Source organism: Paracoccidioides brasiliensis, assembly GCF_000150735.1.
Source record: "Paracoccidioides brasiliensis Pb18 unplaced genomic scaffold supercont2.10, whole genome shotgun sequence".
NCBI lineage: Eukaryota > Fungi > Ascomycota > Eurotiomycetes > Onygenales > Ajellomycetaceae > Paracoccidioides > Paracoccidioides brasiliensis.
In genome coordinates, this window is record NW_011371367.1 from 565,809 (window position 1) to 580,251 (window position 14,443).

The 14,443-nt window shown below is 45.4% G+C and overlaps 6 protein-coding genes across 6 annotated transcripts; 3 read left to right on the forward strand and 3 right to left on the reverse strand.

Annotated features, from left to right (window-relative positions):
• Nucleotides 1-1,067: 1,067 nt before the first annotated feature.
• On the forward strand, nucleotides 1,068-1,664 carry PADG_07086 (uncharacterized protein; the record flags this gene model as incomplete). Its single annotated transcript, XM_010764240.1, has 1 exon — nucleotides 1,068-1,664. The coding sequence occupies one exon, from the start codon at nucleotides 1,068-1,070 to the stop codon at nucleotides 1,662-1,664; it is 597 nt and encodes a 198-aa protein (XP_010762542.1).
• Nucleotides 1,665-1,888: 224 nt separating this feature from the next.
• PADG_07087 (uncharacterized protein) lies at nucleotides 1,889-3,598 on the reverse strand (the record flags this gene model as incomplete). The annotated part of the gene is made up of 1 exon (XM_010764241.1): nucleotides 1,889-3,598. One exon carries the CDS (start codon nucleotides 3,596-3,598, stop codon nucleotides 1,889-1,891), a length of 1,710 nt encoding a protein of 569 aa, XP_010762543.1.
• Nucleotides 3,599-3,908: 310 nt separating this feature from the next.
• PADG_07088 (double-stranded DNA-dependent ATPase) lies at nucleotides 3,909-5,922 on the forward strand (the record flags this gene model as incomplete). The annotated part of the gene is made up of 2 exons (XM_010764106.1): nucleotides 3,909-4,160; nucleotides 4,216-5,922. 2 exons carry the CDS (start codon nucleotides 3,909-3,911, stop codon nucleotides 5,920-5,922), a joined length of 1,959 nt encoding a protein of 652 aa, XP_010762408.1.
• A 542-nt stretch (nucleotides 5,923-6,464) lies between these two features.
• Nucleotides 6,465-10,303, forward strand: PADG_07089 (GPI inositol-deacylase; the record flags this gene model as incomplete). The annotated part of the gene is made up of 7 exons (XM_010764242.1): nucleotides 6,465-7,043; nucleotides 7,118-7,967; nucleotides 8,025-9,029; nucleotides 9,082-9,445; nucleotides 9,499-9,664; nucleotides 9,743-9,969; nucleotides 10,066-10,303. 7 exons carry the CDS (start codon nucleotides 6,465-6,467, stop codon nucleotides 10,301-10,303), a joined length of 3,429 nt encoding a protein of 1,142 aa, XP_010762544.1.
• Nucleotides 10,304-11,905: 1,602 nt separating this feature from the next.
• On the reverse strand, nucleotides 11,906-12,700 carry PADG_07090 (uncharacterized protein; the record flags this gene model as incomplete). The annotated part of the gene is made up of 1 exon (XM_010764243.1): nucleotides 11,906-12,700. The coding sequence occupies one exon, from the start codon at nucleotides 12,698-12,700 to the stop codon at nucleotides 11,906-11,908; it is 795 nt and encodes a 264-aa protein (XP_010762545.1).
• Nucleotides 12,701-13,528: 828 nt separating this feature from the next.
• PADG_07091 (uncharacterized protein) lies at nucleotides 13,529-14,041 on the reverse strand (the record flags this gene model as incomplete). Its single annotated transcript, XM_010764107.1, has 2 exons — nucleotides 13,529-13,912; nucleotides 13,988-14,041. 2 exons carry the CDS (start codon nucleotides 14,039-14,041, stop codon nucleotides 13,529-13,531), a joined length of 438 nt encoding a protein of 145 aa, XP_010762409.1.
• Nucleotides 14,042-14,443: the final 402 nt, after the last annotated feature.

Consider the following 14,443-nt stretch of genomic DNA (forward strand, 5'->3'; position numbering starts at 1 on the left):
ACTTAATTTACAACCCATTTGCTCCCTAAATTATGCTCAAAAATGCCTAGTTCGTACGTGAGAGGTTACTCGGGGTTTTTTTTTCTACTGAAAGGTGATATCGATTTCCTTAACCCTTTTTCCTATAGGTGTATGGTGTACAATTTGCTTCCACAATCGAATTTCGTTAATGTAAATGTTTTCCATCCTTTTTTCTTTGCCCAGCTGGAAGATTAGGATCTGGTCCTTTCTGACCTATCCCAGCTTTCCTTTATGTTCTTCAGTTCCCAGATTGTCTTCTCTATTGTATTTGTAATATTAGAAATAAAGGTGGTGTTCTTCGGCATTTTTACGCCTATCTACCATGCTTGTCTCCTTGTTGGCGGGTAATGGGTAGATCTCAATGCTACCTATCGTTCGATATTTGAACTTCGTGTTAGAGATTGACGCCTTCAGCGGGACAGGGACAGATCTCCTGCAGCAAAAGGACAGCTAACTAAATATTTCATCAACGTTACCAGCCTGTTCTCCTCACTAGCGACGAGATAGAGAAAGACGCCGAGCCCCCATGTTACGGTTAAGATTCTTTTCGAAGGACTGAGAGGATTCTAGATTCTTAAGACGAAAAGAAATCTAGGGATATCCTGGCCCAAGAAGGCATGTTTAGAGCAATTAGTATCCTACATAACGTCACTGTATGTTATCCTCTGGAAGTTAATTATATGGTTATCTTCACAACCTAATCATAAAGCCGTGGCGAATCTATGACAACATACCGATCATAAAACGCTTATAAATTCACCCACCTCATTCTCCGTATATTTCAGCCACTGCAGTAAAACTGCGAATCAGAAACTCCTTTCAGTGAATGGAATATGAAAGAAAAAAGCATACCGCGACTATTTCAAGAATTTGGAGAATCATCGATCGCACAGACAAGTCAATCTAAAGAAAATATTTCCCTTAACTACAGGCTCACCCATCTTTGGTGAGCACGAGCGAAAGGACGCCTGCAAGCAACCTCCGAAAAACCTCAGCGACACACTCAAAACAACAATATTGAAAGGGTTGACGATACCAATTTCAAGATGACGGAGCTAGACTTCTCATACTGTGGAAAATTTTCAGGGGAGAATGGACAGTTCGTAAACCACTGGCTTCCCATGCTGGAATGGGCACTGAGACGATATAAGGTGGATGGAGAAGTCTCACCGGAGATTCTCCTCCCAGCAATTAATATCCTTCTTATCGGACAAGCTGAAGAATGGGTACAGCAGAATCCAGCGATTGCCGAGCTCCTCGAGAACCCTACTGTGGACAGCAAGAAAACATTCCTGGAAGCTTTTAGGAAACAATTTCCGCAACGGTTCACCGGATTGTACCCTGGAGGACTGAGGCTTTCACAGAGGAAGCAAGAGACTCTTGCAGATTATTATCAGACTGGGTTGAAGGTAATGGGGACCATGCATATCCTGGACCATGTGGTAAAAGATGGAGTTTTGTGGTGGCGGCAGAATTCACTTGTGCTCGATGCCTTTGTCGACAACTGGATCCATGGAATCGCTAAGGCTGGGACCAGGAGTCGGCTTACTGAGGTCAAGAGTGAGCTTACTACTCTGAAGAAGGCTTATCAGATGGCGGTTGATATCGAAAAAGCAGAAAAGGGAATTGAAATAAATAGTTGAGGTAAAATATTAATGTAATATTAATAATTTCGTAATATACATATTTTTTTTTTCAAGGGAAGACAATTAATTATATCAGTCTCCGTTTCCCAGGTTATTAGTGCGATGATAGATACCTGTATTACTCCTGGATTTCGACTGTTTATACAGATGACAAACCACAAATCTTGCATTTGAACAGCCAAAGAAAACCAAGCCAAATACCAAGTTCATTAAAATATCCGCTATCCAATCCTCCGCTTCTTTTTTCGATTCTCGGACAATTCATCATCAACAAAGGCTATGTCCGGACCGTATTCTTCCCATTCGCTCCGATACAAAACACGATCTCGCCAGTCTATCAGGTCTTGTTTCCTTTTCCGATTCCCGGATGGTCTGGGAGGAGTTGATTTGGTGTCTTTCTCCATACCTATATCAGGATCTTCATGCTCAGGGAAGAGGGATCGTGGGGGAGACAGGCTGATTTCCCTCCAGAGTCGGAGTTCTTCACCACGACTGTATTCTCTATCCAAGGCTGCAGCGTGCATTTCTTCCGGATCAGATAGATGCTCTTCATCATCGGATGTGGAAATGTTTGATGAATGGTGGGTTGATGCTGCGGACGCGGAGGAAGCATCATCAGGAAGCCCACCAGCATCTGAGATAGAGTTGTTTTCGGAAACAGCCACTGATTGGGCAACGCTGCTGCTACGGGATGTCCTTGATCTCGGGTCTTCAAGGTATAGTTCTTCCTCAACCTCGTCATAGGTAAGGGGAGTCGGCTTAAAACCTTTGCGATGCCGTATGTCCTCAACGTTCAAATTATGACGTCGTGCCGCACCCATCCAAAATTGTCGGGAATTGTGGCTCATTTTCAACACGTCCAATGCTGCTCCTACATCCGCCCGTCTCACCAGCTTTCCGCGTTGGTAACCACCACGTTCGAGGGCCCGTATGCGTGACATTGAAAAAAAGATGGAAGATTGTATCAAGCGGCGTGTGATACTGATAGCTAGAGCATAGAAGTCGGCAAATGCTTCGCAAGTCAAGGATGGGGTTTCTTTGTCCACTCTGAGATTGTACCAATTATCCTCGATTTGACTTTTACCAGAATTCATGAATATTCGTTCTGAAAGCAGAATCCAGTTCCCCACATTGAGCAGATGTGCGGTGGCAAGTATGCTTGGTGGTGGGTGTAGGGTGTTAGCAACATCATCAACATCATCGCCTGATCCGTCCCTTGCCGCATCTAATCGATCCTCAACCAGCGCTGCGACATGGCGGTCAACAAGCCACATATCCCCGTATTTCTGCCTCCCGACAGTATTTTCACCTTTCTCGTCGAGTCGAGACAATGCCAGTGCATTTTCTTCCAAAGCCTGGCAGCACTCCTCGCTAATTTCTGCCGCAGCGGGCACATCTGAGAGAATATGGTTCTTGCTAAAACGTTCCATGAGTTGTTGACGCTCTAGAGCTTCATGTAAGGTCTCGAGATAAGCCTGTGTTTCCATGACAGTTTTTGATTCAAAATGTGAAGCTATTTCCCGTATTCCATTTTTGCCCTTCTTTTCAAGGGCGTTGAATAATGTCTCCTTTTCTTGGGAGCTCCAGGTAACCACCCCGATTTGTGATGGGGCACATACTGGCTTATTCGCTTCTGCGCTTCCATCAAACGTGCCGTTTACAACCTTATTGAAGAGCTTGGCATACTTTTCCGTATGGAGCTTCCTAACAGCTTGAAAGCCGTTTGCCCGCGACTGTAAGCGTTTGGTCGAAGAACGATTCGAATGAGTTTTGGGGGGACTTTTCAACCCCGGGCTGGACGCAAGATTAGGTTTCTGTAGTGGAGGCGACGATGCAGTAAATCCAGTGGGAGAAACCTCATGCTCAAAGTAGTCATTATCGGACGAGTCATTTTCTTCGTCCAGGTCGTAGACACTGGTTGAACTGCCCATCGTTGAGAATAGTTACCAGTGGAAAACACCACCGTTGGATAACATGCCCTAAACAAAATGCTAATAGCGACAACATGACACCCTAAACTAAGATATAAAATGCAATAATCGTCCAGTCATTGAGCGAACGAAAAACTTCTGCGGGTGGATATGGGGATTTTTGAGAGTTGTGATTTTGAGAAACTTACAGTTAGTTAGATGTTTGCAATGTTTGCAGTGTTTGCATTGGTAAATAACTCTGGAGAAAAACGACGTTGAATTCCAACCCGAACGAACGACATCTATTTGGATATATTGAAACTCGTGGAAGATGCGCTGGTTGACGAGATGCATATGTGAATTCAAGTGTGCAACTGCCTATGGGAATTATCTTCTTCGCCGTCGACATCTTACCTCCGTCTCTGCTGCCGCCTCCAATAACCAGTCATGCAGCTCAAACTTACCAACCTCCGATTTTCGTCTTCGCAGCTACCAAGAGGAATGCATTCAATCTGTCCTCTCGTATTTAAAGAAGGGCCACAAGAGACTAGGTGTTTCGCTGGCAACGGGCAGTGGGAAGACAGTGAGAGACCACTTCACATATCCTTTAGCTCATTGCTAACCGGAGCTGCCCGCAGGTTATTTTTACCCAGCTGATTGATCGCATTCCACCACGCGATATCATCGCGAAGCAAACGCTTATCATAGTCCATCGAAAAGAACTGGTCGAGCAGGCAGCAAAGCATTGCATGCGGGCATATCCAGAGAAGACTATTGAGATTGAAATGGGAAACTGCCGTGCAACAGGCACGGCGGAAATAACAATTGCCTCTATCCGAAGCCTCCTTTCAAAGGGGCGTATTGAAAAGTTTGACCCTGAAAGATATAAGCTTATCTTGGTGGATGAAGCGCACCACATAGTGGCCCCGTCGTACAGGGAGGTGCTTGAATATTTTGGACTCGATGAAGTGTCCGAAGGTTCTCCGGCGCTTGTCGGCGTGTCTGCAACCTTCTCCCGGTTTGATGGCCTCAAACTAGGGACTGCAATTGACCATATCGTATATCATAAAGATTACATCGACATGATTGGGGAAAGGTGGCTTGCGGATGCTGTCTTCACTACAGTGAATTCCAGAGCGGACCTATCGAATGTTGCTGATGCGCCCAATGGGGATTTTCAGACAGGCCAACTTTCAGCCGCAGTTAATACTGCCGTAGTAAATGATATTACCGTCCGAGCCTGGCTCTCCAGGGCGAGTGATAGGAAATCTACTCTTGTTTTTGGAGTGGACATTGACCATGTTAAGTGCCTTACGGATACATTTCGCAGATTTGGTGTTGATGCAAGATATATTACCAGTCAAACCCGGAAGAATTTGAGGACTGAAGAACTGGAAGCTTTTCGGAACCAAGAATATCCGGTTTTAGTAAACTGTGGTCTGTTTACGGAGGGAACAGATATCCCTAATATTGACTGCGTCCTTCTTGCTCGGCCGACAAGATCCAAAAATCTTTTGATTCAAATGATTGGGAGGGGTTTGAGGCTACACCCAGGAAAAGAGAACTGTCATATAATTGACATGGTTGCATCTCTCAATACCGGTGTTACAACGACACCTACCTTGTTTGGTCTTCACCCAGATGAGGGACTTAACGAGACCAAGATGGAAGACCTCGACAAACTCAAAGACCGCGAGGATGGTGGCATGAATTCTAAACCGAAGTCTTTTGGGATTTCATCAGATAAAATAACCGTTGATTTTACTCATTATGACTCTGTGCATGATTTACTCCAGGATACTTCGGGCGAAAAGCGTATTCGCTCGATAAGCAAGAATGCTTGGGTCTCGGTTAGTCCTGATCGATACGTTCTAAACGCTCCCTCTGGAAGAATCATAATTATCAAGGACGACAAAGGCTTGTATTCGGTATCTCATGTCAGAGCCCTGCCCCAGACTGCCTCATCGAAAAGTCCTTTCAGTCGGCCTCGAGAAATCGCGTCGTCACTTGAACTGGCGCATGCGGTCCACGCGGCTGATACCCTAGCTAGTCGGATTTTTCTCCCTGTTTTTGTAGCGTTATGGCAGCCGTGGAGAAGGAAGAATGCCAGCCATGCCCAGATTGCCTTTCTCAACAAGCATCTTCCCATCGATAGTCAGATTGAATTTGGGGAAATCACCAAAGGAGACGCGGCCGATATGATCACCAAGGTCAAACATGGGGCAAAGGGACAGTTCAAGAAGATCATGGCCGCTAAACGTCGGTTGAGTCGAGAACAATCGAAGGAATCCAGACTGGAAGAGTTGAAGAGCAGAGAAGAAGTAAAAGTTGGTCCGCTCAATTAGACGGGTTCTCTGACTGGCGTTATCTTTATCGTATATATATTGTGTGCTGATACCCCATGTATGATATGTATTGTTAGATTAAACAGGCATATAATAGTTTATTTTTACTTTTCCGGATCTTCCAGGCCCATCTATGAGTTGGGAACAAAGGTACTGCGCCTTACAGGACTCAAATGTTACATTCACGGAGGCAGGAATTCTGCTGCAAATACAAGAAAACCAGGCCATAATAGTGAAGGACGAGAAAATTGAAAGTATATTGAAAACTATATAACTACATATATATATATATTGCTGGTTACGCCGCTCAGAAGCGGAGGGACTCGATATGGTCCGTGCGCGGATTACCAAATGTCTAACACTTCCGCCGTAATTAGTTCTCATCCATCTCGACCGTCTGACCCCTTTTCTCGCTTCTCCTCCCCTCCGCGCCACTCTCCTCCCCCCCCCTTTTCTCTCTCTCTAGTTTAGCTGTCTTTCTGCCAATTCCGTGGGCCTGTGCTCTGTTTTGATTGAGTCGCGGATGAGTGCGCGTCCTTCAAATGCAGAGGCGCCTCTCCGGCTCACCCAAGTCCCACCACCAACCTAAGATGATTGATGCTGGGTTCGCGACAAGAAATGGACCTCCTATTGATGATACCTCTGACATCCTTGGCCCTCAGATAAATCAGCGAAGTTTATGCGGCGAAGAGGAATCCAGTCCGTTGCAGCTGAACACTTCTGAACTTCCTGGACCCAGGGCCGGGACCACCAAAACGACTCACTCGAGCCGCACGACTCCAGAAAAAATCACCATGCCATTTGAATCCCAAATCTTTTCGTCAACTACAGACAACTCGATGGAGGAACAAAGGATCAGGCGATTCCGGATGCGAAGTCCGTGGTCATGTTCTCTTTTGATGTTGTCGTTAACAGTTCTCAGCGCTGTCGCCTTTTTTGGGATTGTCCACTCCTACATGACCCGCCAGATTGACCCGCAAGGGTGCAAGACACCGCGAATGATGCCGACGTATATTAAGCTTATTGGATTCGATACTGAACATACTCGTTTTGCAAGCAAATACGGTCTCTACCTTTATCGGGAGCGCACCGTCGATGAGTACACTGAACAGGATATTGGGGTATGGAGATATTAGTTTTAGCAATCCTGAACCGAGATACTTTGGAAATCAATCAATGCTAACGACTGGCGTAGCTTAGGGGTGTGCCAGTATTATTCCTACCCGGAAACGCTGGTAGCTACAGACAAGGGCGGTCTCTAGCTTCGGAAGCCTCTTTATATTTCCGAGATGTGATAAAGCATGACCAGGAAAAATTAAATGCGGGAACCCGAAGCTTGGATTTCTTTATGGCGGATTTCAACGAGGATATGGCGGCTTTTCATGGACAAACGTTACTTGATCAGGCTGAATACGTGAACGAAGCCCTAGCCTATATACTCTCTCTTTATCACGACCCCAAACGCCCTGGAAGAGACCAAAACCTCCCGGACCCTAGCTCTGTGATCCTCATTGGCCATTCAATGGGTGGAATAGTGGCTCGTACGGTACTTACAATGTCGAATTACCAGGCGAATTCGGTAAACACAATCATCACAATGTCGACCCCCCATGCGCGACCTCCGGTATCGTTCGACGCAGATGTAGTTCGCACCTACAAGCAGATAAATGGCTATTGGCGTGAAGCATATTCTCAGAAATGGGCAAACAATAATCCACTGTGGCATGTAACTCTCATCTCTATCGCTGGAGGTGGTGGGGATTCAATTGTTCCCTCCGACTATACAAGCCTGTCATCTCTGGTTCCAGCAACCCACGGATTTACCGTATTCACATCGACTATCCCGAATGTTTGGACAGGGATGGATCATCTTTCGATTGCTTGGTGTGACTCGTTCCGCCAGGTGATCATTCGCTCACTCTTTGATATTGTGGATGTTAGACGCTCATCCCAAACCAAACAAAGAGCCGAAAGAATGAGCGTGTTTAAGAAGTGGTATCTCACCGGAATGGAAACCATTGCCGAAAGGGCTTTACCACAGAAAGGTTAGTTTTCTGTGAATTTATGGTACATGAATGTTCTCATGCTTACTTTCCCTCCAGATCCGACCACTCTCTTGACTTTGGAAGATAATACGAATTCGATTCTTTCTCAAGGGCAGCGACTTGTTTTGCGCAATTTCGGTAAACGTAAAGCACCAGAAGCTCATCTTCTTCCAGTTCCTCCCCAAGGCGCTCCCGGAAAAAAGTTTACCCTTCTAACTGATCAAATCATCGATGCTCCTGGCGGCAATGGGAAACTGGAAGTGCTGTTTTGTAGCGTGTTTCCTTTACAAGCTGGACATTCGGTTTCCCTACTCTCCTTAAACATGGATCTTTCCGGTGGTAGCTCAGGATCTACTCGGCTGGCTTGCAAAGGTGCTGTTGAAGACATAATCAATCTCCCTGCATCGACACGCTCATCGAAGTTCGCCTTCGATGATACTCCTCCGTTTTCATATTTACAGTACGATTTGCAGGACCTTGTGGAGCACCAATTTGTAGCAGTTGTTGACAAGGCTACCATGCCTTCTTCTGGTTGGGTTGTTGCAGAATTTTCTGACAGTTCTGATGCTGTCATCCAAACAAGGGTCGGTCTCGGTCGCCTGCTGGGTGCCGGACTAAATATTCGACTTCCCGCAGAAAGACCCATGCTTACTGAGGTGAAAATACCTGCGCTGCACTCAAGCCTCTTAGCTTATAAGCTGAGGGTCGGCAAACAACCTTGTGGCGAGAGTGCAGAACTTTTCACACCTCTACTGCGACAGTATATCTCGGAACCTTACGAATCGAAATATTTTGTCAATGTCAAGGAAGCTGATATCAATTTGCATGGGGTTGCTCCATACATGCCTCCGCATCTCCTGGAAGGGAATTCTGTCTGCGGAGTTTCGTTCCAGCTGTGGTCTGACCCAAGCTGCCACACCTCAATGGAACTTTCGTTGCATGTAGATTTCCTTGGTAGTATGGGGAAGCTCACCATGCGGTACCGCACGGTATTTGCTGCCCTCCCGCTCCTGGTGATTGCGCTCGTTCTCGAAAAGCAGTTCCAGATATATGACACAACAGGTTTGTTCACAGTCATTTCAAACAGTTTTAATTCAAATTCTAACTTTATTAGGCGTTTTTATTCCCTTCTCAGAAGCCCTAGACCTTTGTCTTCGATTCTCATTACCAATCGTATTCCTTGTGCTGTCGTTCGTTGCAACGTCTCTAGCAACATCGAGCTCGAGGGTAGACAATAAGAAGGACTTATATGATTGGCGATCGAATGCCACTGAATCCGTCATAGACTTCACGAGAAACGATTTACTTTTGGGCTCTCAAGATATCTTTTTCTGGTTTTTGATTCCGCTATTTGGCATCATTAGCATCGGATTTTGTGTTGTGGTAAATTATGTTGTTATGGTTGTGATTTATGCGCTCTCTACAATCCGTAGAGTTTTGACCACACGTCGGGGATACATAAAACACGATGACCCAAGGTAAATAAACTCATATTTGGGCATGGAGAAGACGTATTACTGACTCATGTTAGACCCACTGCGATATACCCTTCGCTCTCCCCGAGACAAAGGATTATTAACACCGCCGTTTTATTATGTTTCGTTGCAACAATTATTCCATATCAGTTCGCGTATATAGTAGCGTGCATTGTACAGCTAGCGACCTGCGTACAGACATCCCAGTTTGCAAATGAGACGGTAAGTCATGAATTAGTCTCATGTGCCCTTTATTACATCTGCAGCTCGTGATTAGCTGATTTTGATAAATGGGAGCAGAAATCGACCTCGCATTATAGTTTCTATAACTATGTCCATTCAATCTTCATTCTCATGTTGTGGATACTTCCTGTTCATGTCCTCGTGTTCGCAGTTTGGGTTCATAACCTTGCTGTCCACTGGTGGACGCCATTCCCTTCTCATCATAATGTCTTATCTATAATGCCATTTATGCTTCTTGTGGAGACCCTTACAAATGGGAATATGATACCGAGAATAACGTCAAGGTACGTTTTTCTTAGATTGTGCCCCCTGGCATTGGGGTGCTCTCTCATTCAAAGCTTTTTCCCAACGCTAAACTCAACATCTTCTTTCCCCTATAGACTACGGCTTATCACATCTATCCTATTCCTTATCCTCGCCGCATATGCGGCGCTCTACGGCGTGACATATGCGTACCTCCTCCACCATATTGCGAATATAGTCACTGCGTGGCTAGTTGGCGTACATTTCAGCAACAGCGGGTTTTCGCTTCGAAATCTAAACCAAGCGCTCGAGGGTTCGGGTTTTGGTGATGACGAACCCCCCAAAGTGGACGGTCACGTCAAAAAACTCCCATAGGAAGCTAGTTTTTGGAACTTTCACCCTCCTTTTATCATGCTTTCTAAATGAACAGCTGGCATTGATGGCGTACTTGATTTTTTAAAACTTCTTTTCACCCCTGCGCACGTGTGATGGTTATCATTATTATATCTATTTGGCGTTGTAATTGTTTCTATTCTTGTGTTTTTCAATTTGTTGTATGAGGGTGGATATCCCAACTAGACTCCGCATTAACTTTTTTGCCTTTTTTTTTTTTTGCTCCTCCATCCCGTGCGCATTTATATTCCCCAATTTTTTTTTCTTTTTCTTTTCGCTTGTTGCTTTTAGATCGCTATATATTTTATGAGTGGACATGTTGTAGAACTGGTCGTGTTGTCAATTTCTAAGCTCCGGCGGTGCAGAACGTTACCTGCTTCCTTAAATGTCTTTAATAACTTCGCCTGCTCCCATATTTTTTGTATTTTCTCATTTTCACTTCAATTCACCAACCTTTCGACCTGATGCAGATACCAGCGGAAGGATAAGAGCTTCCATTGAAGGTCTCACTTTGTCCGGCCGCGGGCTGGTTGGTGACTACTTCCACTCATTATCCTTATCGGCATTATGCTTTTTTTCATCTGCTGGATAGTTTATATTACGGCGTCCCTCTTTTATATCCACACATGACCATCTGCTCAAGAAACCAGGCATGTTAGGGAGCGTTTATGTACAGACGAACGATGAATAAGTAGAAAGGGGTTATGGATTCAGCCTATCCGCTCCTGTGGCAACCGCTTCTGGTTTGTCCTCCACTCTATATACCTATTGTCCTTGTCGAAGGTAGAGGAGCACCTCTGTATTTTCACATATTTCTACTCCAATGTAGGCATACATATATACATAAGGAATGTTATAAATAGTAGAGCGTTCGACGTCATCTCTCAATATGTGAATAACGCTTCCTTGTTTTTTCCATTCTTTGAATGAGTTATAAATTTTCTACCCCTTTTTTTTTAAATTTTTTAATGCTAGAGCTTGGAAAATATTGTTTCTGACAGAATGGCTAAGAGGCCACCAATTGAAATCTGTGAAGGGGTTATTAATGGGCTTGGAGGGAACGTTGATTTGCATTCAGCATCCGTTTATGCTATTCTTAGTCGATACTTGATAAACTCTTCTGGCAGGGTTTGAGGTGTCAATTAGGAGTAGTTATGACAGGCCAACCTTTGGAACGGGTGGATCGAAGAGACCTAGTTATAGGGTTCGGCCCGGAGGTCCGTGGGAACGGGACGGAAGAGTTCTAGAGACCCAGGATCCAAATAACAAGAAAAAATAAATAAATAAAATAAAATACCAAACAGGAGAGTTCGTTAATTTCGATATTTCTGATAGCTAGTGGGTGAAATTCCCCACGGTTTTACCAAAAACAAGAAAACATAGAATAAACACAAACTAGGAAAATATAAACATGCAAAGGGAAAACATAGAACAAAGTCAAGCAGTCAGGTATCATGTGTCATATACAATTTGTAACAAAAGAGTAAAAAAGACAAAATAATTCAGGGGTCGTAACGGAAGAATCCCTAAGTCATAAAAACAAATGCACAAACGCTGAAACAAACGCAGCAGAGTCAAACATGCTTAACTCGTCAACGTCACCTTCTCATTCAACCACTTCTCCCCACCCCCTTTAATAATTTCTTCAAAAATCCATTCCCCGACATCTGCCCGCTGAATCCCAAGTCCAACTGCAGGCTCCTTCTCCGTCCCGACCTTCAGAGTCTTCCACCCCTTCCCACTGCTGATGGAATGATCACCACCTAACAAGGTCGGGCGCACGGAAACAGCACCTCTCAGAAGTCGTCCGGAGGGGGAATCGGGCCCTCCAAAGACGAGCTGTTCCATCTTCTTCTTGTCCTCGTGTGGAACAGCGAGGAGGTGGTAGAGTGGGCGGAGCATGAAGGCCACATCATTTGGCCCGGATGAAATGCCCGTGGAAGAGACGATCACTAGAATGGGCTTTGGCTGCTGCTCAGTAGCAGTGGATGGCTGGAGGGCTGCTAGGGAGGATAGTATGGACTTTGTTGCTGATTCGCAGATGTTTGGCTGGTCAATTGTGAGGGGTTTTGTGAGTGAGGCTTGGAGTTTGGGAGTTGCACCCAGCCCGCTTATTATCGTTGAGACAACCCTGCCGTTGTTACTCTCTGGGGAGAGAGTGCGTTTGATGGTTTTGACGTCTCCTGCGTCTCCTTGGATGATTGTTAAGTTGGAATCAATGGTTGCTTGGTCGAGCCCTTGAGAGAGGAGAAGGGTTTGCAGTTTTGACGGGTTTCGAGCAAGGGCGCTGGCTTTGTATCTGTTCTTCAGAGCGTAAGTTAAACAGGCATTGGCACAGCCGCCCGTTGCACCGAAGAATGCAAGATCTATCGAAGACATTGCGTCTTTAAGAATGGGATGAAAGATGAAAGATGTTTGGAATTGATATTAAGATCCCTTTGCGTATTCGCGTACTTGGAGAAACTGGTCGAGCAAGCAAGGGAGAAGAACTGTAATGGGGCATTTGGTAAATAGAGACTCTGAAGGCGGACTATCGCTGCTAGATGGAGCGAACATCATTTCCAATGGGAATGCAACGGGTTTATATCCACCTGGGCTGCCAGCTTAGTTGCAATGCCGTTATTTGGGTTTGCAACTCGGGGAGTTGGCGACAGTCGACTCCGGATACAGCCCTGTGGCTGGGCGTCGCGGGTTCTGGACTATACAGACGATCATGGTACAATAGCAGCACGGCCGAAAGGGCTGGAGAAGGCCGAACCTACTAACTAACTAATCCATGAAGGGCAAAGCGGCGGAATAATAATCTCACCGGTCGAAGTGGTTTGGAGGAATTTCAAGACTCCAATCCATCCAAGGGTTGAAATTTGACCGAGCTGGACAAGGGGGCAGGAGAGTGAAGGGCAAACAAACAAACGGGAAACGGGAACTTTCAAGAGATAATCTTGAAGCCAGAAATGAGTGGATAACTATCAACGCCTCCCATTAATTCCTCTGGGGAGTAGGTATATAGTTACTTGGGTAGTTTGTACCTAGGTTAGCTAGTATACACTGTTGGTGAACCCTCTGGGTAGTTATTGTATTCTGTGAAACAGAATATTTTCGTGTCACTCGTTCTCGGCAAGCGTTTCGTGTACCTGTCCAACCTTTCTAATGGACAATGTGGATATCGTGGAAACGAGATTTATACAATGAAACAAAGAATCCAGTTCAGTTGGCATCATGTATGATATCATAGGCACATCGTGAAAGTATCGATACCCGACGCGTCGGCTGGCTCTGGACTTTTGGAGCTGCAGAACTCCATGCTTCACGGATAGCAGCAGATGCGGCTTTCCCCTCTAGCCCTATAACTATGTGATGCATGAAGATGGTGGATTCCCAAACTTCAATGAGCTGCAAAGCAATATCCGTGGCAGACGCACAACTAAAAGAACTCTGTTGACTGCATGGAGTTCCGGTGTGGCCTGTTGGAACAGAGATGATTAAACGGACCTGAGGACCGATTTGTGGTCGAGGTTCCCTCATACTCCCATCCAGCCTGAGGGAACTGGGCTGGACTACTCCGTACTTGGGACTGAAGCCAAGGAGAAGCTTAAATATTAATAAACTGTGCACTCCGTCGTTGGAAGATCAGATCGCTTGGGCCAAAGGGAGATTGAGACAGACCCCTGGTTCAGTTACCCTCAGTTCCAAATCGGCCTGAGAATATGGGACACTCATTGAGTGGACTAGATAGCTATGGGTAACTAATCATGCAGGACCGTTTGTGTCACTTTGATGGAGATAACTCATCCTCGGTTGTTGGAGTGAGCGTCTCTGCGTTTATTGCAGAGCAACATTCTTGCAGTTGGTTCATCACGAAGATTGAATCAATGCCCGCCACTGTGAGAGGATATATGGCGGAGTTTTGTTCTGAACAGGTAATCGCACAACGCAGATTAATTGGAAATAGTCCGTGTCGAAAATAATACACTCAGAGTACCTAATAGTGTCATTTTTATTATTAATACCGAATCCAACGAGCATGGGACAGACCACCGAATCCACAGCGAACAAGGGGTGTGGGAAAACACCCTCTATCTGTTAAACCTTGCCTTTTCATAAATGGGCACTCCCTAATCC